Source organism: Orcinus orca, chromosome 4 (genome assembly GCF_937001465.1).
Source record: "Orcinus orca chromosome 4, mOrcOrc1.1, whole genome shotgun sequence".
In the NCBI taxonomy this organism is placed as follows: Eukaryota; Metazoa; Chordata; class Mammalia; order Artiodactyla; family Delphinidae; genus Orcinus; species Orcinus orca.
Genome location: NC_064562.1, coordinates 132,338,187 through 132,362,213, shown reverse-complemented (window position 1 = coordinate 132,362,213; position 24,027 = coordinate 132,338,187). Strand labels below are relative to the sequence as shown.

The window sequence follows — 24,027 nt, the reverse complement described above, 5'->3', positions numbered from 1 at the left end:
GGAGCCCGTGAGCTGCAACTAAGGAGACCGCCTGCCGCAGCTAAGACACAGCACAACCAAATAAATAAATAAAATTTAAATAAAAATAAAAATGTAAGGAAAATAGAAGTAATCTTCTAGTATAATACAGTAATGGATGTGTCATACATATATAAATAGAAGAGTTCTTAAAAGCTCTGAGTTTAATTTTTATGAAACAAATACAGCTTTAAATGAATAAGGGGGAAAACTAGCTCTTTTGGAGAAAACTATGGTTATGTTTTATGAAAAGAACAGTCATTTATTTATGTGGATTAAGAATCCATGGTTTGATACTTAAGATTTTCTTAAAATCAAGTGCATCTAGGGCTTCCCTGGTGGCACAGTGGTTGAGAATCTGCCTGCTAATGCAGGGGACACGGGTTCGAGCCCTGGTCTGGGAAGATCCCACATGCTGTGGAGCACCTGGGCCCGTGAGCCACAATTACTGAGCCTGCGTGTCTGGAGCCTGTGCTCCGCAACAAGAGAGGCCACGATAGTGAGAGGCCCGCGCACCACGATGAAGAGTGGCCCCCGCTTGCCACAACTAGAGAAAGCCCTCGCACAGAAACGAAGACCCAACACAGCCATACATAAATAAATTAATTAATTAAAAAAAAAATCAAGTGCACCTGTATCTGAGCATTCTCTTTTTCTAACATCTTTTAATAACCATTAAAGACAATGCAATAAATAAATTGGATGTTGTTAATATGATTCTTCACTATCTGAGGGTCTTCTGAGTCTGGAGAAGAATATTTATAACCCTTTGTGCTTTGTTTTATATATATATAATATATATACACACATATATATTACATGACATAAATATGATTTGGTAAGCCAATTTTTCCTAAGTATTGACTATAATTTAATGTATTAAATTCCCTCCAATAATTTAAACTACAGTTACAAAGTGAACATAATTAATTCTTTGGATTATGGAAAATTTCTTAAGCAGCAGAAAAGCATAAAAATTCAGTAATTGTAAAATGTTCTACCATATTTCTATGTAAACCTATTTTAAAATATGAAATACCATATTTATTTCTTCATTATTAATAAATTTGTTTTAATGCCTTCCAAAGGTGTAGCACTGCTTATTTTGATACCTTTCCATGGTCTTAATGCTACCATATCTGAAATTTAAAAATTTCATCTTAGGGCTTCCCTGGTGGCACAGTGGTTGAGAGTCCGCCTGCTGATGCAGGGGACATGGATTCGTGCCCCAGTCCGGGAAGATCCCACATGCCGCGGAGCGGCTGGGCCTGTGAGCCATGGCCGCTGAGCCTGCGCGTCCAGAGCCTGTGCTCCACAGCGGGAGAGGCCACGACAGTGAGAGGCCCCCGTAACGCAAAAAAAAAAAAAAAAAAAAATTTCATCTTAGACCAGCTGGATTACTGAATCTGGTTTATTATTAACCTGTTGACTTTGTGTGGAGGCTCAAGACCCAATAATTTCTATAAGGTGATTCAAACCCAAGCCAGTGGTTATTGGTCATCTGATGGGATCCTTTTATAAATGAATTTCATTTTACTTTATAATTTTTTTATAATAATGGGTTTTATGGCTTTAAATAGATCTTGCTTTCTTGCAATCTTCTTCTTTACTCCAGAATGATGTAAACTTCCAGTTCTGCTTGCTTAGTGTAATATCATTCCTTGTCATGGCATTATATACATTGACCTGACTTGGAACATTACTGGAAACTTCTGTTTTTCTGGTATCTTATAATTTGCAGTGTCATGTAGAGGACTCATAACCTAAGAGATGAGGATTAAGGTTTGACAGCATGTCTCTGAGATCCTTTGACAAATTAATGATCTTGGTACACATTGTTGAACCTCTCTCTCCATGAAGAAATAACTAGTGCTGATTCCATATTGGGCTCCCTTCTACCTGGTTATTATGGGAGAACATTAGTGCTGACTAGACTTCCATGGTCTTGGCACAATTCCTACCCTTCTCTTCTTAAACAGATAGAAAAGCAGTATATATCTATACTTTATACACGTGTACTTAACCAAAGAAACAGCGTATCCCCATATAGATTCTCCTACTTTCTAAAATTATTTTTAAAGCTAGTCATAGTTTATTTACTCTTCTTTTATACACCACCTTTTCATATACTTTTAGTTTAACTCTTCTTTTTTTATGCTTTTGACAGAATTCTGTTATCTTGAGAAGTTTGACTACATATATCCTTAAATACAATTTGCCACTTAAATTGGCTTAGTAAATCCTTTCCATATATTAACATGCTATATGAGTAAATGTAAATTTATGTTAGAATTTCATCCTGGGAATGTGCTTTGCTCCTATGAGTTACATTTGTGTATGTGGCTTGGAAGAGCGTTGTCTGTGAAAATCAAATAATTCAGAGCATTGTTGCCTTTTGTAGTTTTCTTGTTTAATATTTCTGAACTCCCGAACAATCTCTATAATCAGCAGAGGAGGAGATGTGGGTACCACAAGGATGATGTACTAGACAGGGCCAAATCATTCAGCAGCCTGTGAAACCTCTACAGAGCTGATTGTAGGAAACCTCATAAAGTTCCTTGTCTACTTGTGAAATTATTGTTGCCTTGGTTAAATGAGAAAACAACTTTTAATTTTTATTATAAGATAGGACTTCCCTGGTGGCACAGTGGTTAAGAATCCACTTGCCAATGCAGGGGACACAGGCTCGATCCCTGGTCTGGGAAGATCCCACATGCTGCGGAGCAACTAAGCCCATGTGCCACAACTACTGAGCCCACGAGCCACAACTACTGAAGCCCATGTGCCTAGAGCCCATGCTCCGCAGCAAGAGAAGCCACCGCAATGAGAAGCCTGCACACTGCAACGATAGCCCTTGCTCGCCGCAACTACAGAAAGCCCATGTGCAGCAGTGAAGACCCAATGCAGCCAAAAATAAATAATATATATAAATAAAATAAATAAATTTTTAAAAAGTTTAATTTTTATTGTAAGAAAAATAGCCTATAATTTGAAGAGAAAAAGCACTTTAAAATAGAGGAAGCATCAGGGGAATGTGTCACTAAGCATCAGGAATGTGTCACTTGTGTCTTTACCCCACTATCAGCAATATGATAGTTTAATTAAAAACCTCTTTCTGCTTCAGAGTCTCTCTTATCTGTTTGTGGTGTGAGATTACTGCACCGTCGGCAGAAGCGGATCATTGGTGGGAAAAATTCTTTAAGGTAAAACGTTCTTCAAATACAGATTACACTGATAATTTCACTGTCCTTTGACTTATATTTACTTTATATAGACCATGTTCTTCAAATCACTATCCCCTGATTTATGAGATAGTTGGGTTGCTGAAAAGTTATGTGGCAGAAACAAACTAATTTAACAGGAAATCTGAAAAAAATGTATAACTACAAATTCGTTTAATTTAGAATATATTTGTTTTGGACTTGACTCATTTTAATATAATTTTTTTATTTGTTGAATTTACTAGTGAAAAACCAGTGCTTTGCTTATTAAATACTTCTTCCGGGGAATTCCCTGGCGGTCCAGTGGTTAGGACTCGGTGCTTTCTCTGCCGTGGCCTGGGTTCAATCCCTGGTCGGGGAACTAAGATCCCACAAGCCAAAACAAAAAAAAAAACTTCTTCAGGCTGCTTAGGTGAGGGAGAAAATATGCTTCAAATCATGAAATATAAAGAAGACACAGATTGTTTCCAAAAATGTCAGAATTTGGTGGGATGCATACACATGCTATAGGCAAGTCTTCAGGGTGGTCTGCTCAAAGTTGTAGGAATATTCATTCTCAAAGTAGGAAGGGAGTCTACATCCTAGAGTCCCCTTTTTACTTCTTTCCTCCCACCAGCAAGCCTTCTAAGTCCTTGTTTTGCTGGATGACTGTCCTTGCTTTTCGGCCTTTTATGGGTATTGATGAGTGGCTTACTTTCTTCTTAGGGGTGGTTGGCCTTGGCAAGTGTCCCTCCGGCTCAAGTCATCCCATGGAGATGGCAGACTCCTTTGCGGGGCCACACTCCTGAGTAGCTGCTGGGTCCTTACAGCAGCACACTGCTTCAAGAGGTATGTGTCCACCTTTCCAAACAACTCGGTTTGGCTCTTATTTGCCAGTTCTTCCAATCCCTTCCTGCTCTACAGCGTGATAGAAACTTGGGGTGTCAGAGCCAGGCTGTAGGCCTTCCTTGTCTCTACCAGCGGCACTGTGGAAGTGAGGGGGTAACATCAGGAGCGAACAGAGCTCTCAGGAAGCTACTTGCTACCTGGTGTTAAAGCAAACTCTAGAGTTAAGGAGAAGACAAGATCGGTTTTTGAAGGGGAGGCAGCTGTGTTTGTGCTTCCCCCAAGAACATATCTGAGGATGAAATCATATCCCCATATCGCTAGAAGAGACCTCAGATTATTTGATTATGAATGGTAAGGAATAGGGAGTCCAGGTTTAGTGTTTTGATTTGAATTTTAGAACCTTTGGGTCTTCTTGGTGTTCTGTGTCTTTTAGATTTCTCTATTTGTACCTGTCAGGTTGCATCCTGATTATTTCCGTTTGTCCCAGGCATTTTATCAGCCCAATCTGAAGTTTTCCCAGTTCAGAGGGGAAGATATGCAGAGAGATTCAGTGTGCCAGAGTCACACTGCTTATGGTGACAGCACCTGCACTAGAACCTAGTGGTCCTTTCTCCTTGTCCTGTGCTCTTTTGTGGGCCCTGGCTAATGGCCATTTCCTCAGCATAAATTTTAGTATTTAAAAATGTATACCATTGCTTAGCAAATATTGATTGTTATTGAATCAAGGTGATGAGTACAAGGGGTTTCACTATTCTGTGTACTTAAAAATACTCATAAAATGTTTTAAGTAAAACATGTACCATAATGTTGAAAAATTGTTACAACCAAAAATTTGTTTTGTATTTTTTCGTATGTGAAAATATATGGCTTCATGGTGTATTTACAATCCATCCATGTAGATTTTAACTGCCATATGAGTGTTAACTCCTATTGTAAGACAAAACCAACCTCAGTTTATTTATTCTCCTACTGGTGGAAGGTTAGGTGGTTTCCATTCTTTCATTATTAAAAAACAATGTTGCATTAGATATCCATTACGTGTCTCATTGGTACAGACATGTGGGAGCATTGTGCTGGGTCCTGGAGTATGGGTGCCATTCAAGTTTACTAGACACTACCAACTTATGTTCTAAAGTAACTGTATCAGTTTATATCAGAGCAATGTGTAAGTTCCTGTTTCCTCACATCCCTACCCCAACTTGATACCATCAACATTTTCAATTTTTGCCAGTCTTAGAGTTTTCGGATTTCTTTTTAATTCTATTTTCCTGATTAGTGTCTTCCTCTTTCATGAATTATTTGTTCACATCCTTTGCTTATTTTTCTATTCGATTGTCTTTTGTAATTTAAACATATTTTGGGATATATTCTTTGTACAGAATCTTTGTTATTATGTGTTACAAATAACTTTTCTCAATCTGGGGCATGTCCTTTCACTAGTTTAAGGTTTCTTTCTTATGAAGATGTTTTAATTTTAATATATTTAAATGTGTCAATTTTTAAAGTCTTAAAAGCTTTGTATATCTTATTTTTAAAATTCTTCTTTAGACCCATATGAAGATGGTAGTTTTTTACAAAAAAAAATTACAATTTTGCTTTTCCTATTTAGATTTTTAATCTGTTTACAGTTTTTTTTGTGTGTATGGTATATGGTATAAGGAAGGGACCTAATTTTATATTTTTCTTTATGGATAGTTAGTTTTCCCAGTACCTTTTAAAACTAAACATTCCATTCTTTACCAGCTGGTTTATGTCAACTGTGTTGTTTGCCAAGTTCTCATGTATCTTTGTTTCTAGAATCTCTATTCACTTCCTCTTATCTATTTTGATAAATATTATGGAGTAATATTCCATGTTCAAGGTGCTGCAGAAGACACAAATCTGTATTTTACATAGCCTTTGTCATTTCTGCGGTAATAATTGAGTTTGAGAGTTCACCTGTATACCAGTGGGTTTAATATAGTCCTGTGTTACATGAATGGCACAGACAATAAAGATTCATTTATTAACTTAACAAAAAGTTATTGAGCCTGTAATGTTCCCAGGAATGTGCCATGCACTAGAAATATCTTGGAGAATAAGACGGATAGGACCCTTGGTACCATGAGTTTTTAATGCAGCTACAGGAACCCAGAGGAGGGAGACATATGGGATCAAAAAAAAGTTTAGAGCACCATTTTTAAAGTGTGGTCTTTTCACCGCAATATTAGGTATTGGGTTGGCCAAAAAGTTCGTTCGGGTGTTTCTGTAAGATGTTACAGGAAACCCCGAATGAACATTTTGGCCAACCCAATACATTCAGCTTATTAAAAATCCAGATTTCTGGGCCCCTATCCCAGATCTACTGAATCTTTGGAGCTAAGACCCAGGAGTTTACGTTTTTATCAAGCATCTTTGATGATTCTCATGAACGTTAAAGGTTAAGACCCTCTTGCTCCTGGATAGAATAGAATGTGGTCTGGACTTTTGAAGAATGATGATGAGGAAGGATATAATGGAGTTAACAGGATACTTATCCTTGCCCTATTCAACATATTAATCACTAAACTGAAACGGGACACTGATGATAAATTAATCATATTTTTGATGCCAGGAGATTGGGAGGGACACGTAATATCTTAGAAGATTGGATCCATGGTGGTAAAGAATATTGGTAGGCTGATTCTAATAAAAAAGTAATGTGGAGGGCTTTCCTGGTGGCACAGTGGTTGAGAGTCCTCCTGCCGATGCAGGGGACACGGGTTCGTGCCCCGGTCCGGGAAGATCCCACATGCCGCGGAGCAGCTGGGCCCGTGAGCCATGGCCGCTGAGCCTGGGCATCCAGAGCCTGTGCTCCGCAACGGGAGAGGCCACAGCAGTAAGAGGCCTGCGTACCGCAAAAAAAAAAAAAAAAACAAAAAAACTAATGTGGAATAAAGAGGAAGTAAAATGCTGCCTTTAGTTCAGGAAACCTGGCTTGAATGCAGCACACGTGAAAAAGACCTTATGGGTTTTAGCATCCTGCAACCTTAATAGAGTCAGTGATGCCATGTGGTTGCCCACAAAGTTAATCGGCCTTGGGCAGCCCTGACAGAACAGCGCCAACACAACAAGACGCTTACTCTTCTGTGCTCAAGCTGTTGTAGGGGGCAAAAGCACTGTCGCTATCAAACAGAGAGAACTGTGCTCAGTTCCGAGTGCCATCCTCTGACAAAGTGACATGGTGCACTAAGGAAGGCAAGCAGAAAGGCGAGAGTGTGTGGAATCAGATTAAATTCATTACCTGTTACTTCAAATACCACAAATGCTAATGAAAGGTAATTTTCATTTTAACATAGGAAAGAGGTCTGTTGTTTCCTTTTTATTTCTTTAACACAAGACAAAGCTGGGATGGGCTGTATGTGGGAGGAGGAGTGAGTTCTGTTATGAAGTCTGTTCAAGCAAAGAGGCTGGATTCGTGTATTGGTAGAGGCTGGAGGTAGATAACATTTCGTGTTGAGAGCACAGTGGTGAGAAAGAAAGCATACAGCATATTTGAAGGATGCCAGTTATTAGTTAGGATTGTGGATCTGGAATTTGTATAGCGGACTTACAGTAAAGAAGCAGGAAAGGTCTGGAATGCCAGGGTGCTGAATCTGTTTCATTCACTAGGCAGTGGGAAACCACGAAAGGTTTTTGAGCCTTGAAATATGATCAAAGAGGAGTTTTAGGAGATGTATGGGATAGATCTGGGGGCAGGGGGGAAAGCAAAGTTATTAATCTAGGGGTCTGTGAACAGGCTTCAAATTATATGAGAAATATTTGCATACATGCTTCTGTGCCTTTTCCTGGAGTGACTCAAATTGGTCCATGTTACCAAGTGATTAAACCCACTGTGGTAGGAACTGGAGGGAGACTGGTTATAAGGCTATTGTAATAAAGATAGAAGGTAGAAAAGAAAAGGAGGGAGAGAAGGTAGAGACCCTGATAGAAATCAATAGAACTTGGTACTGTGTAACCAGCGACTGGGACCTGGCCATCAAGACCAAGGTTACAGTTCCAGCTCCTCCAACTGTTAATTGTTTCACTTTGTGGGGATTATTTTAACCTCTGGGAGCCTCAATTTTCTCATCTGTAAAATGAAGGCAGTAACGTTCTACAGTGAGGAACAAATGATCTGCAAAGTATGTGAAAGTATTCTATAAACTGTAAAATTCAAAACGAATGTTGGCTCTTATTATGTTGGGGTTCACAAAAAGGAATCAAAGATTATTATGAACAAAAGTAGAGAATTCAGGATGATTTTATCCCACTGACTAGTGGAGAAAAACTAGGTAGGAAACTGCAGAGAAACTGGAGAAGCCCGTCTTGCGCTTAGAATTTAAGCAAAATAATTCAGTACGTTCAGTTTAGATTTTTCTCCTCTTGTTCAAGACTCCTTCTCTTTCAAGTAAATCTTTCTCTGCTAAAAGTTATAGACTTAGGGGTCCAAGGCTTAACGTATTAAAGTCAGGAAATTGCCCCAAAATTCCACTTGAGGTTGAAAACTTTGATCTGACCTTTAAGTTCCCTCAAAGGTCTTTTTTTTTTTTTAGGTACATGTTTGGGTTTGTTTGTTTACATGTCATTATTCCTCCCTTGACCTGAGCCTTCTAGATTATTGCTTCAAGTCAGTAATGGTCTCATTTGTATTTATAAACCAAGTGTCTCGTGTATTACTTGGCACATACTAGACCCTCCTAAATGATGGATGCAGGATGAAAGTGGGGCTCGGTTGCTAGGTAGTGGGTATATTTAAGGATGTTGGACTCTTTAGAGGATGGTGGTATTTTAAACCTAGATCAACAGATAACTCCTTCCATACGTCATTCTGAGTTTCTTCCCATTATCTGTGCGGTATAAAAGACAGCTGATTAAAAAACAGAGGAGCAGATTATGATATGCAACTTTTTGATGTGCTTTGGATAGACCGCAAGACTCTTTTAATGTGAGTAGGGAGAAAATTGTTTTGCAAAGGTGTTACAAATTCATCTGACTTGGTTTGTAACCTTTACCGGATTTCATAGACTTGTTCTGAAGTGCCCAAGGAGGCTACAACTCACGTCTTTATTCCAGTAAGTTTATTGACAGCCATAAGGAGAGTTACCAGTGATTAGAACAAACTCCAAATTTTGTCTTCTGGGTTCAGGGACTCTGGATTAAAACAACCCTCCTTTAATCATCAGAAACTCTGAAGTTTGCAAAAAATAGTTTTCCTCTGGAATTGTAGACACTGTACTACAGAAGCAATGTGGTCAGGTTCTGAGAGGTTACCTTTTTTTAGATTTCTTGGGAGTCTAACTTAAGATCCACTGCTAGGGGACCTAGATTTCATATTTTGAAATTATCTCTCTCACCCCCATTTCCTTTCTGTTTGTATCTCTGCTGCTTTAACTACTGGACTTCAATATATAAAATAGCTTCTTGTTCATGGGGCCTCCTTTGGTGCCTAAATCTTGCAGTGATGATGTAGGCCAGTGCTCTTGAATAGCCGTTCTGAACAATAGGCACAGATTGCTATCACCTTCTGTGTTACTTTATTCTACGGGATGACAGTTTTTTATGTTTATTTGTTTTGCCCCCACAGAGTAGTCACTCTTTTATGTAATCCTTATATCAGAATAATCTAGGAATGATGGCCTGCGGATGATGAGATCAGAACATAGTTACTCACATCCACCATCCTGTTACACTCATTTCCTATAGAGTTGTCTCTGTAAGATGAGGGTACCTTACTGGAAGGCTGACAGTTCTAGTAATCCAGCTCTACATTCATGGCTTTCACGTATTGTGAGGTGTCCAAAACATTCTTTTATGCCAGCGTTAACAAGGGTAACTGAGGTAGTTGGTGAATCACCATTTAAAGGCCTTCTATCCCATTTTTCACATTTTTCCTAGTGTTAATACAGACTTTGGAATGCAGTATCCCATTGGCAGTTTGAAGCAGAAACTTGGATAAATTAAGTTTTTCTGCAGTTGCCCTATGAATTTTACACAATATAAATTGCTTGCTTTTGCTATTTTCTACTTTTTTTTTTTTTGCCATGCTATGTGGCTTGCAGGATCTTAGTTCCCTGACCAGGGATCGAACCCTTGACCCCTGCAGTGGACGCATGGAGTCCTAACCACTGGACCGCCAGTGAACTCCCACTATTTTCTACTTTAAATCATTACTACAAGTACTGTAAAATGACCCTCTCTCTATGGTGGTATGGCAATATAATTGAGAGAAAAATTCCTGAATGTTAAACTAATTTCTTTTAATTGCTTGTTCTGATAGCAAATGCCACTTTGGAGGAAAGAATGTGCCCAAAACTAGGATTCTTTCATTTCTGTAATTCTTCTGCAAATTTGATTTGATCAAGAATATAGCTTTACCTGATTTTATCTATTTGACTTTTTTGCCTAGAATCACCAAAGAAGCTGGAAATTGTCAGAGAATGCTGCTCTGAAAATCCGAAATATCTAAATTATTAGACATTATAATTAGAAAGATGAGCCACAGAGTAATGGGACTTTTTTTTTTTTTTTTTTGCGGTACGCGGGCCTCTCACTGCTGTGGCCTCTCCCGCTGCGGAGCACAGGCTCCGGACGCGCAGGCTCAGCGGCCACGGCTCACGGGCCCAGCCGCTCCGCGGCATGCGGGATCCTCCCGGACCGGGGCACGAACCCGTGTCCCCTGCATCGGCAGGCGGACTCTCAAACACTGCGCCACCAGGAAAGCCCTCTTTTTAAAGTTTTACCTTTTTTTAAAAAATAATTAATTAATTAATTTATGGCTGTGTTGGGTCTTCGTTTCTGTGCGAGGGCTTTCTCTAGTGTGGCAAGCGGGGGCCACTCTTCATCGTGGTGCGCGGGCCTCTCACTATTGCGGCCTCTCTTGTTGCGGAGCACAGGCTCCAGACGCGCAGGCTCAGTAGTTGTGGCTCACGGGCCTAGTTGCTCCGCGGCATGCTCCTAGTTGCTCCTAGTTGCTCACGGGCCTAGTTGCTCCCAGACCAGGGCCCGAACCCATGTCCCCTGCACTGGCAGGCAGATTCTCAACCACTGTGCCACCAGGGAAGCCCGGGACTTCTTTTTAAGAACAAAATGTGTGTGGTACTTAACATATGTTCCACCATGACCTAGTATATGGTAGAGTTCTTAAGAACATGGTCTTTGGTGATATACACAATACCATCAACTATGCTAAAACCATTTCCTGAACACACACTACATGTATGTAAGGGACAGTGCGAGGTTCTACAGGGAAGGTCTCTTCTCCATAAGCAACTGGAACCATTTACACAAGCAATTTCAGTCAACTACTTTTTGAGTTTCATCCAGACAACAGAGAAAAAAAAGATTCTAGAAGTAGCAGATGTGTACAGGCTGATGTAAAATACTGTCTTTTTAAAGAGATGAATCTATAAAGAAAGAAAATGACCGTCATAAAGAAAATGACCGTCACCTGAATTAAGTCTTCTAATTCTAGAAAATTTTAATTGTAGTTTATTTTAATTCCAGAATCTCAGAGAAATTGGAATAGTGGATTTTACTAACTGCCCTGTCTCAGATCCTCTCTTGCTCAAACTTGTCCAGGAATTTCATCCAATTTTTATTTGAGGGGGAGGTGAAAGCATTTCAGCAAAGCAAACAACTGAATGGTGTGTCAGCCAAAACCTGAAATGTTTGTTTTAGAAGCGTTTTTGAATAAAGTGTATCAAAATAACAAAAGCTCAACTAGAAAGACCTTAAAATGCATTGAAAAAGAATTCCTTGATATATTTTTCTTGAGAAGCGTAGAACCATAGAAAATGATTTCAAAGTGCAAAATCATACTGGTAACCTCAGCCAAAGTGTTATCCCTGAAGTGTATATATATATGAATGTATACACACATTCACTAGGAGAGGTGACACTGGAAGACAAATATTTCGTTAGAAAACTAATCCAGTCTTATGTCAGATGCTCTTCAAATTCCAAGCATAAATCTATTCTAAGAATAACTGGAGTGAAAGGAGTGTGGGAATCACTGCTTGGGTTTAGCTGGTCCATTTCTTAAATCAGGATGACTTTAAAAGTATAGATTCTAATAAGGAACTTCATTTTAACAAGAATGATGCATTTTTCCTTCTTGTCAGGTAAATATTTTATTTTTATTCTCAGGTTAATATCAACTCCTGCTTGGTGAGCATATTAATTTGGGAGTATACTCAAAAATACCCGCTGAAATCTACCTGACCTGAGAACACAGTATAAGTATGGAATGTGTACGTGTTTGTGTTATGGCAGTCTGTTAGTCATCTCCTACTTCACCCAGTGAAATTCCAGGCATGAAGAGGCGGGTGTTATGCCCGTGCCTTTAAGTCTTTGGTTCAGTAATTCTCCAGACTGACTGTGAATTTGGATCACCCATGGTCCTACATCAGCCCTATTAATTTAATGTTCTCAGAGTTTGTGTGGCCTGGACATTTGTATTCTTTTTTTTTTTGAGGTACGCGGGCCTCTCACTGTTCCGGCCCCTCCCGCCGCGGAGCACAGGCTCCGGACGCGCAGGCTAAGCGGCCATGGCTCACAGGCCCAGCTGCTCCACGGCATGTGGGATCCTCCCGGACCGGGGCACGAACCCGTGTCCCCTGCATCGGCAGGCGGACTCTCAACCACTGCGCCACCAGGGAAGCCCCTAGACATTTGTATTCTTAAAAGTGGTACAGGTGATTCTGATGAACAGCCAGTATTAATGAGAACATTAGATCTTTGTGGAGACTTTTTTTAAAAAGTAGCTTTTGTGATGGTGTTGTTATAACGTAGGAATTGGTGAGAGGAGGTCTCATTTCAGTAAGTTCGGGATCAGAGTGTATGTATGTGAACAGAACGTGTCTTCCAAAAGAAGTCATTTAACATATATTTATTAAGAGCTTTGTCTGTGCAAACCACTTTGCTTGGTGCTGAGGATACAAAAGTGAGCATGACATAGTCTTTACACTTAAGGAGCCTTTAACTGGGGAGACCTGACATCTTAACAAGTTGTAGAAGCTGTTATAAACGCTCTGACGGTGCTACTGGGAGTGTTCAAAAGAAGGATTGGCTAGCTTTTGGGGAGGGCAGGAAGAGCTTCCTAGGAGATCTTGGGACTTGAAAGATAAAATCAGTTTTTGCCATATTAGGATGAGGGGTGGAGGGAATGATATTGCAAATAGTCTGACTAAAGACAGGTTTGTCAGATGCCTCTTCAAGCGGCCAGAATGACAGGGACACAGACACGAGGACGAGGGTGGTATCAGAGAGGTGGACAAGGGCCATTCTTGGATGGGTTTGTCTATCATTTTAGGAATTTGAACTTTACTATGTAGACAGTGATGGGTATCTATCTGGAAGGGTGTCCAGAAAAGTAGTTATATTATTAGATAGAAACATTGCTCTGGCTGCAATGTGAAGGATGGCTTGAAAAAGTTGAAACTTGAAGCAGCAAGGCCATTTAGCAGACTGCTGTAGTAATCCAGGCATGAAGTGACGTGTTAAGGCAAGATTTCCCAAGACTTTAAAACTGGGATATTTAAAAAATAAATTTCCTTGCTGTAGTAATGTCCTGTTTCTTTGTTCACTGGCTGAAGACTCAATTTTTAGATAATGCAGGATGTATTTATATAGCCAGTTTAGATGCAAGGATTATTTTAGCTGTGTCACAGCTCTTTTTCAAAGAATGGAAAATATTGTTGCAATAACTTTTTTTTTTGGTTGAACAGTAATGTAATTATCTTAAATATAAAAAGTTGACATATGAAGGGAATGTCTCATAACTCGAGCTTAAAAGTTATAAGCAACACAAGAAACTGCATTAAAGAAAAATTTAAAAATAGGATGCCTACTTTATGCCATAGTATTTCTCTAGACCAGTGTTATCTACTAGATACATAACGTGAGCCACAAATACAAATCATGTATATAAGTTTAAAGTTTCTAGTAGCCACATTAAAAGATTAAAAAACCAAATGGGTGAAATTAACTTCACCCATATATTATATAGCATTATATATGATATATTTCATTTAACTCAGTATATCCAAAATATCATTGCAAAATAGGATATAAAATTGAGATATCTGATAGTCTTATTATCTAGAGAAACAATATATTTTATATTCTTTTTTCATAGTAAATATTTGAAATCTTGTGCATATTTTTGTACTTTTAGCACATCTCATTTTGGACCAACTGCATTTCAAGCGCTTCCTTAGCCACATGTGGCTACTGTACTGGACAGTGAAGCTTGAGATAATTTCTTAAATTCCATTCCAAAGATATATGAAACATTTCAGCAGCACTTTCAAGGATGCATTGACAGTTATTCTTGTTAGAAACATAAATCACTTGGGGTTTTGCTTTAAAACCTGAATATATTAATGAGTCATATTGAATTTTTATAATACATTAGTATCAATACACAGAAAGTAGAAGTGAGTTATTTAAATATCTGATTACTCTTCATGACTATTACTTTTTAGAGTTTCAGGATATGAAATAATCCTCAACTTAAAGTTTGAAGTGGAACCCATAAGAAGATAGTCTCTAGGTACAATATATGAAAAGCCTTCTGAACTTTAAAGATATCTGATAATTTAAGGTTGAAAATGGAGAATTTCAAGGAACCACAGGAAATTATTAGTTTCATAGATCACTGGTAGGTGGTTGTATAAGCTAAATCATCTTTGTTGCATTGTTCAGTTTTTTGAGCTGACACAGTTAAGAAAATCACTTTATACATTGCAATGTTGTCAGAGCCCTACTTAGGGCTATAAGAATCTTTGAGCAACTTATAACTTCCAGAAATGTTATAGGAATAAATGAAAGGTTATTTCAAATAGGCAGTCACTAGAAACTTCCAGTGTTTGAATACCACTTCTCTAAATTCACATTCAAGAACAGGCCCCGTTTCCAGTGGAAGATATTGAAGTTTTGATTAAAAAAAAAAAATTAAGGTGAGAGCTGTTAAATGTTTGTTTTTCCCTTTGAACAGTCAGATGCTAGCGGTAAGTAGGTGGTGAGTTGATGAAACCAGAGCTGGAGTTTTGGCAGATCAGGGGAAGGAGGATTGAGAGTTTTTGCAAAAGAGTGATGATGGAATCCAAGCCTTGTAAGAAGTCATAAGCAGAGTGAGAATGACATGAAAAAACCAGTGGGGCCGACGGATTGAAGTCCAGTGGGGGTGAAGAGCTGTGGATGGAGCTGTAAAACTGTAAAGATAGGAGGTACTTAAGTATGAGTAGAGCTGTAAAACTGTCAAGATGAGATGCTTGAAATCAAGACTTCAAAAATGTGTAATATTTGGTGAGTATGAGCTGTAGGTGGGGGGCTGAGATCAAGTAGAGAAAACACTCTCTGCAGGTGAGGAGGTTAGGGAACTAAAAGGGAAAGGTGTTGGGAATTAAGTCATTGAGAATGTTTTAAGTAGCTATAGAGGGGAAGCGAGCAAGGTGCTATACTCTTCAGTGAGAAAGAGGAAGTGATCAGGAGGTGGGTTGGATGATGTATTTTAGGTTGGCGGTTCTCAAGTGGGGACAATTTGCACCCTAGGGAATATTTGGAAATATCTGGAGACATTTTTGGCTGTCAAACTGGGGTGTGTGTATGTGAGTGTGCATGCTACTGGCATCTAGTGAATTGAGGCCAGGGATGCTTCTAAACATCCTACAATGCCCAGCACAGCCCCTTGCAACAAATGATAATCTGGTCCCAAATGTCAGTAGTGCTGAGGTTGAGAAACTGCTTTAGGCAGATGTATCAGAATCAAGGTATGCTGGCTGAAAAACAGGCTGAGAACTGTCAATCAAGTAAATATTGTATTTCTATTTTAATTGAATAGTTCCTATGGAAAAAAAGACACATTCATTAAAAATAAACATTCATTCATTCATTCACTAAATCAACAAACATATGCTGCATTCCTACTTAACTGGCATCACTATTCTAAATGTGTAAGATTCATCAGTGAACACTAAGATCCCTGCCCTTGAGTACCTTTTGTTCAAGGTCGGGGGGGGGGGAGGCAGAGAACAATAAATACAATAAACAGTAAGTTAGATAATTTGTTAGAAAGTAGTGTTTAATAAAAAGGAAAAGTAAAGCACATTAAGGATATTGGGAGTGCTGGGGGATGGGAGCACAAGCAAGGGTGGGTTGCAATTTTAGATTGCAAGGTAGGTCTTACTGAGGTGATGTCTGAACAAAGATTTAAGAGATGAGAGCATATAACGAATGTACGTTGCCCTGAAGATAGTTTTGGTTTGCATTCAGTTCACAGAAAAGGGGAGTAAAGTGGATTGTGCTAAGTGCTTTGGGGAATACAGAGTTAAATCAGACATAGTTTCTGCCCTCATGGAATTTCATGATGAACTAACAATCTTGGAAATGATAGAAAAATGATGACAGCAAACACAGGATGGTAATTTTGCCCTATACTCTTTGTTCCTGTTTTGATCCTTTTTCATGGTGGGGAAATGACAGGTTAGTGATTAGTCCTTACTTTCCACATTTGCTCCTTCTCAGAAAACAGATGGTAACCTGGGTTAAATAGTGAAATGAATGAAGAAAAAAAGTGATGACAGTGGGTTTAGAGTGTGAGCCCGAGAGCAGTGGGATCAGAGAAAAGGAAAGGAAGGTTAAACTTATAAAAGGGATTAATGATTTGGAAGAAAGACTTACAAGCATCTCTATTAGCCTTCCTGGCTGACAGTTACCAATTTACAACATTTGAAACAAGCCTCCCATTAGCTCTCTCTGCCCCCCAGGTATGGTAACAGCGCTAGGAACTATGCTGTTCGGGTTGGGGATTATCATACTCTGGTGCCAGAGGAGTTTGAGGAAGAAATTGGAGTTCAGCAGATTGTGATTCACCGGGAGTATCGACCAGACAGCAGTGACTACGACATCGCCCTGGTTAGACTACAAGGACCAGAAGAACAATGTGCCAGATTCAGCAGCCACGTTTTGCCAGCCTGTTTGCCACTCCGGAGAGAGAGGCCACGGAAAACAGCCTCCAATTGTTACATAACAGGATGGGGAGACACAGGTAACAAATAACCCAAAGAAACAATTAAAATCTGGGCACCTGCTTGTGTCTGGGATTATCCATACATTTGAGTGTACAGTGGGTAGCAAAATCTTAAAGGGGGTTCAGGCTTAGTTGTTTGGAAATTCTGCCAAGTGTGAGATGCATGCGTGTAATCTGGATTCATACCCTGAGGGTACTGTGGTTCCCATCAGAACTTAGACCCGACTCAGGACTTGGGCCTAGCTGTCTCTATTTTAAAAAGTTTTCCTAATGACTGATGTAGCTACCCCAGCAAAGGGCTTTGGTGTTCGATGGTTTCTTTGTCATGGAGCCCTTTATCAAAGTAAATCTTATGCAGAATTCCTAAATGAAGAACAGACAAAAATCAGAGCTGCTGAGGTTCAAGTGGAAGGATCCAGCTCACTTACTTGGGTTTCTCCTTCCACAACCCCCTTATCATTCTTCCCACCTCCCCATCCCCAAGCAGGATAGTGTTCAGCTTGTGCTCTTCCCAGGCAAACAGCTTTCTGTATTGTCTCTAGTTAACATCAGCTAGTGCTTGCTCAGGATGGTCTTCGAAACATCTAGGTCTCACCTGGATTAGATGCTCCACTCACAAATGACTGAGTAAGGAGAAATGATTGGGTTGACTGCTCTCCATTAAAAGTAATTAAAACTGAAAAGAACATCACATAAGTATTTCTACAGGTGATAATTTCAATAAGGTTATATTTAGTAAATATAAGTATTTGTTTTCATTTTATCCCATGCTACATTAAATCTGGGCTTTAAACTTACATTATTTCATAGCAGCAAAATGTAGAACATCTGTAGCAGATACACAATACTGAAAAAGCTCTGCGACCAATCCTGAAATAAACCTTAAAAAGCGGAAACATTTCCTGAATGATATAATAGAATCAGGTCAGAGTAAATGCCTTCTCACGACGCTATGCTGACCTGAGGCAAACTGAAGGCTGGAGTATAGCTGTTGAAATTATTACTTCATCAGGAAAGGGAATCAATCACCTCCCTTTAGACACTACATCTGAATAGAGATGACAAAGAAAGTAAATTTTACAGAATATTTTATTATGGATGAATCACTCCAGTTGAGTAAATAGGATTGGAGAAAAATGTGGAGTTTAGATCCAAGAAAAGGCTATCATGGAGAACCTATCAATTATACATTTTAGCCACTAAATAGAGAATGAGTGGCTTACTAGTAAATAGAATATGTTAACAAGTGGCTAAACTTCAGCCTGTTTCTATGTAAGAATGTTGTTTCTGAATAATCTTTATGAAATACCATGCTTCTCTTGAGGATAGTAATTGCCACCTTATGTGCTTATATAGAATTATTTATAAGTAATCCTCAAGTCAGTGAAGTAGATGAGTCCTAGAGCAGTGGATTTGCTAATACAGAGCCAGCATGAATGCACCCTCAGTGTTTCAATATACAGAATTCAAATTCTAAAGCCTGCACAAATGTGCTTTCTGTAGGTTACCTTTTTCTACTGGGCAAGTCCGTAAGCGTTACTAAAGTATTCTTCAAGAAATGCAGTACTGAGAAACAGAATAGTGAAGGGTTAGAGTATGGTTAAGTGCAAACAATAAAAAAATACCATTTATAGTTATCACTACATTAATGCCACAATAGGGCTTATTTTAATAGGGCTATTAAATGTTCATTAAACTGTTAAATGTAGCTCTTTTCACTACCATCTTTACCTGGCACCTAATTCAATTATTTGGCCTGCATAGGACGAGCCTACTCAAGAACTCTACAACAAGCAGCCATCCCCTTACTTCCCAAGAGGTTTTGTGAAGACCGTTATAAGGGTCGATTTACAGGAAGGATGCTCTGTGCTGGAAACCTCCATGAACACAAACGTGTGGACAGCTGCCAGGGAGACAGCGGAGGACCACTCATGTGTGAACGGCCAGGAGAGAGCTGGGTTGTATATGGGGTGACCTCCTGGGGATATGGCTGTGGGGTCAAGGATTCCCCTGGTGTTTATACCAAAGTCTCAGCCTTTGTACCTTGGATAAAAAGTGTCACCAAACTGTAATCCTTCATGGAAACCTCAAGAAAATAATATTTAGAGAATGTGTTGGAAACTTTCCAACATTGGCATTTAGCTGAGATGCCAACTAATGGGAACGGAGATCCGTGTTTCTGTGTTTCGTGGTAAGAACTGTGCACCCCTTTGCTGCTTGAGAATTTGTGATGTGAACATTTTGGCTACAGATACCTCAGTGTAGTAATGATTATCCTTATTTAGCATTGTTGCCTACCCAAATTAGTTTAATGGACACTAAATTCATTATTCTCATGAGTCTTGTCTCTGCCTGTTTCTCAGCATTCTCCAGAGATTATTGTATATTGATTGTGCAGTCAGGCTGTTTTTACATTTATTTGGATTGAGAACTCCTTTATAACTGAATCAATATGGTATATATTCATATAAAGAGCCTACATTTGACATAAAAAAATAGTCTTTACTATACTCAAAATAAGAGTGGCGAGCTTCCCTGGTGGCGCAGTGGTTGAGAGTCAGCCTGCTGATGCAGGGGACACGGGTTCGTGCCCCGGTCCGGGAAGATCCCACATGCCGCGGAGCGGCTGGGCCCGTGAGCCATGGCCGCTGAGCCTGCGCTCCGCAGCGGGAGAGGCCACAACAGTTAGAGGCCCGCGTACCGCATCCCCCCCCCCCAAAATAAGAGTGGCATTGTTTTCTGTTCATGTAATTTTTTAAGCTCAGACTTTTTTCCTTAGGCTGATAAAAATATCAGACCACATCTTTCTGGCCTTTCATGAGAAAATCGAAGGCCAAAAAAGATAAAGCAATTCTATTATAAACTGACTGGAAAGGAATATCATTGTCACAGTACATTCCTGAATGAAGCCTTTGTACCAAGCACTATGGCAACTAAAGAGAAAAACATTCTAGCTACCTTGTATGTTGTTAGCACACTTCAGCATTCCTGAAAACAAAATAAAGAATGCCTTCAAACTGTTTAATGCACAACCTAATTCAATCTGCTTGATTACTTTTAATCACTTCAAATTTACAGCTTGGTAAAAAAATGTTTTTTCTTCAGCAGCATGCTGTTTTCCAGACCATGATTTAAGAGTGCCACCTACTGCAACCTTCTGGTAACTAACTTAAACCTGCAGACTATCCTGATACAGTCCCATCTAATAAAAATAGACTATTAAAAATGTTTTCCCTGTCTATAGTTTGGGAAAGTCTAAAATAACTGTTATGTTTAATCCATATGCCACTTATGTGCTAGGTGTCTATGCACCTCATTGACAATTTATAAAAGGTAAGATTTTATAATATTTCTAGTTTTCAAATGGGTTAACAGGCAGAGGCCAAGATGAGACAGCTGTTGAAAGGCTTTGAATCCAAACTCCAGAACAGGAAGAGTCCCAATGCAGACAAGAGCATCTCCTCCCACCCCTCTAACCCATGGTTCTCCTGTCTAAAGGCAAGTTTTCCCTCCGGCTGTTTCCCAAAGGAGCAAGGGATAGCTGCTTATTATGTATCCTACAGGGCATTCTTGGTAGCAGCACAAAATCTTTGCCCAAATATAAAAGCTAAGCTCTCAGGATACTTGAGTAGACTGCTATCATGAGTCCTCAAAATCCCAGGTAGTAAAAAAAGGTGAAGCGGTGAGTACAAACTATAGGATTAAGAATGCTTAAGTAATCCTCTTAAATGGCTAACTCACCATGGAGGGACTTCACCCCCATCCCTTTCCCTTCTGTATCATATTGCATCCCTTTTGTAAATTCTGAGCTATGTAAAACAACTGGTGCTAACCTGAAAGTGCTTTATAGTTTACTACTTTGCAGAACTGCAATGCAGTTCAAGTAGAATAGCATTAAAACGTTTTCTAAACACTCATGACTTTGATAAAGGAAAAACCTGCAATGCAGGTGAGAAAATTTATCTTCCTGAAAGTTTCACACGGGCCATCCTTGTAACTGAACTACAGCGCTGATGCAAACATTTATATTGGCTTTTTAACGAGACCAGAGGCTGGCAAACTTAAAGAACAGATAGTTAACAGATGGCCTGCAGTTTGCTCAACCTTGAGGTAGAATGCTTGGTTCATAAAATATCCATTTATTATAGCTTAATTTTTTTTCTTGTTAAATGTTAAGTGTGAGTTTTAAAGATGCACGTGTTCAGTGCACATCTGTGTAAATAAAGTGCATAGCTTTTCACCGTGCAGTTTCCTTAATCTTCTGTGTGGTATTAAATGACCCTGCTCTCTTCCTCAGGGGTAAACTGGTTTTTATGTATAACAGTTTTCCCCAAAAAACACCTTACACAACAATACTAATTCATGTTACTTCCACTCGAGCTCCCAACAGTGGAACAGGAGGTAGCCTGTTCACTACTTGTAGTTACCTTTGCACTTATTAGTCATTCAGTCAGGGAACGCTGACATCTGTACAAATCGAGCATTTTATTGATATAGCAAGGAAGCACTTATTTATTCTCCATTTAAATACCATACTTGAGATTTAAAATCACATTTGGCAGTGTACTTCAGGATGCTAATAAGACTTCACCCATATCGCTTTGGATTTCTTGACTTCTGCAAGAGAAGAAAACCAGCTTTATAAAACTCTAATTTGTGTACTTACCTCATGGTGCTGAGTCTTAGCAGCTACTTCAGTTACTTTCTATTCAGTTGGCCATTTACTCTTTTAAATTACAAAATGCCAGCAAAATATGCCAATTTTGGCCTTCTAAATCCTTAGCACTAAGGGTTTCAGATTCAGAAATAAATATATATATATATAAAATAGGAACGTACCTTGTTGTTTTCCATCATCCACTGGAACAATTAGCTCAGCTTCCTAAAAACATTTGAACAGTAGTTAGATGTCTGCCCAATAACCCAGTACCCTCCAGATTTTTAAAGTGAAGAATGTTACTTGTGCAAGTCAGAATCTGATACCAATTAGATGGTGACAGCTTTGCCAATAAACAAGAATATGCTCTTCCATGGCTAGGAAGGGAGACTGCCACAGCTGACAGGTCCCAAAGATACATGGAGATTCATAATCCCAGAAAAGACCAGCAAGGACAACTACAGATACTACTCACCACCTGGATCAAACTGGCGGGTTATCAGGATGCAGTGTTATTATTTCATAGTGTCGGAGTAGATTCAAGATGGCCACATGACACCAACAGCAGAACTAATGACCTTAACCGGAGTCATCAGCTGCATTTAACCTTTGCCGGAAGGCCCACGGCCCACGGGCGCTAGTTTTCCGACTCAGCGCCCCCGGCTGAACGTGGCTGCCCCGCAAATCAATGAACATTTAAGCCCACTCAGGAGTTTGAACCTAAAGGTTTTCCAAGCTGACGTCGATCTACTTCTACAAGACTGTAGCATCTCCTGCATTTTAAACTTGGCCAAAAGTTCTGTCTTAAGTATTTTAGCGCACGAAACACAGCGCAGTACTTCCACCTAAACTCGACGCTTCCCGGATGTAAAAGGCCGAATCCTTCGCCACACGCTCTCTTATAGAGCGGGTGACGCTATTCCGGGGAAAAGCCTCGAGGGGCGGGGCCTACGCGCTTTCTCCCCGCCCCGCCCCGCCCTCCCAGCTCCGCTGAGGTTCCACCCCATACGTTGGCCACCGCCTTTCTTTTTTTTTGCGGTACGCGCGCCTCTCACTGTTGTGGCCTCTCCCGTTGCGGAGCACAGGTTCCGGACGCGCAGGCTCAGCGGCCATGGCTCACAGGCCCAGCCGCTCCGCGGCATGTGGGATCTTCTCGGGCCGGGGCACGAACCCGCGTCTCCTGCATCCGCAGGCGGACTCCCAACCACTGCGCCACCAGAGAGGCCCTGGCCACCGCTTTCTTGATGGCCCTCCCCTTCCTTAGCTTCTCCACCCCGCCTCGCCCCCGCGCTAAATCTGGGCTGCTCACGTGGCCTCCGAGTCTGACGCGTGCGCATTCAGAGCTGCCAAAAGTTCTCGCGAAATCAGGAAATCTTGCTGGACTCGCGCGTCCGCTGAGTGAAGAAGGCGGAAGGGCTGTTTTGTTAGGAGAGTTACTTTACAAGTCACCCTTGTTACCAAAGCACCAGGTTCGATAGTTCTCTGCTTAACCTTTTTGTTGGTTGATTTTCATGGAATTAGCTGATTTTTTTTTTTTTTGGTCTCTCTGCTAAAAAACTCCGTATTTTCCCGTGTTCCGCCGACATTGCTGTTCCTGAAGCGCAGGTGTCAGTGGTCTGCAATCAGTTTTTGTTTTGTTTTGGGGGAGCCTAATCTCTTAGGAGTATTTGCACTCTACTGAAAGCCTTTCCAAACGATTTTGTAAACACAAGATTAGGAAAAGGAAAGGGTATTAGACCGGACGAGCGTGCGGGAGACCCTTTTACATGCGTGTGTGAACGTTTCCCGTGTTGCCTTCGGAGCCAGGGTTTGTGGTCCACAATCTAGCCGCTCCAGAAAGTCTGTTGACTCTTGCAAGTGGACACCTGGGTCTTAACTTCCCTGCTGTACGTTTCTTTGGGGATGCAGCTAAAAATATGGTAGGTCTATTTATTGAAAAGGGGAATTACAGACGTTTAGGAATACTTTTAGTCCTAGATATGTGCTTGTTAAATGCCATTTAAATTTATTTTCTATTTTCCCTTTTAATTTTCCTCCGGTATGAGACAAAAAGGTGGATCGAGGTGAAGCTTTTACTTAGTAGTGGACCATTTGGGGCACTGTGTTGCAGCAGTTGCTGTCAGGGATAATGTTATCTAGCGATCTGGTGAATAAAGTGCTACAAGAGAGATCTGTGAAGCTTCATGAAATCACTACATACTCTTCTAAGGGAAAGAATTTAGGGCAAAAATTTGTTATGGTTAGGGTTGGAATGGACAAGTTTATAGGGCATA

General features: G+C 40.0%; 1 protein-coding gene, 1 long non-coding RNA gene and 1 other non-coding gene across 3 annotated transcripts in view; 1 reads left to right on the top strand and 2 right to left on the bottom strand.

Moving 5' to 3' along the window:
- Nucleotides 1–20,747, top strand: part of PRSS12 (serine protease 12) — a 68,850-nt gene extending 48,103 nt beyond the window's left edge. Inside the window, exons 10-13 of the mRNA XM_004265079.3 lie at nt 3,143–3,221; nt 3,945–4,067; nt 16,835–17,115; nt 18,862–20,747. Of these exons, the coding sequence (XP_004265127.1) occupies nt 3,143–3,221; nt 3,945–4,067; nt 16,835–17,115; nt 18,862–19,169 (791 nt within the window). The 3' untranslated portion in view covers nt 19,170–20,747. The remainder of the gene's footprint in view (nt 1–3,142; nt 3,222–3,944; nt 4,068–16,834; nt 17,116–18,861) is intronic.
- LOC117199539 (uncharacterized) lies at nt 18,649–22,646 on the bottom strand. Its single transcript, XR_004480770.2, has 4 exons — nt 22,230–22,646; nt 21,937–21,979; nt 21,525–21,714; nt 18,649–18,663 (listed from the first exon to the last, which is right to left on the bottom strand). It is a non-coding gene; the product is annotated as an uncharacterized LOC117199539 (long non-coding RNA).
- LOC117199596 (small nucleolar RNA SNORA24) lies at nt 22,049–22,179 on the bottom strand. Its single transcript, XR_004480870.1, has one exon. It is a non-coding gene; the product is annotated as a small nucleolar RNA SNORA24 (small nucleolar RNA).
- Nucleotides 22,647–24,027: the final 1,381 nt, after the last annotated feature.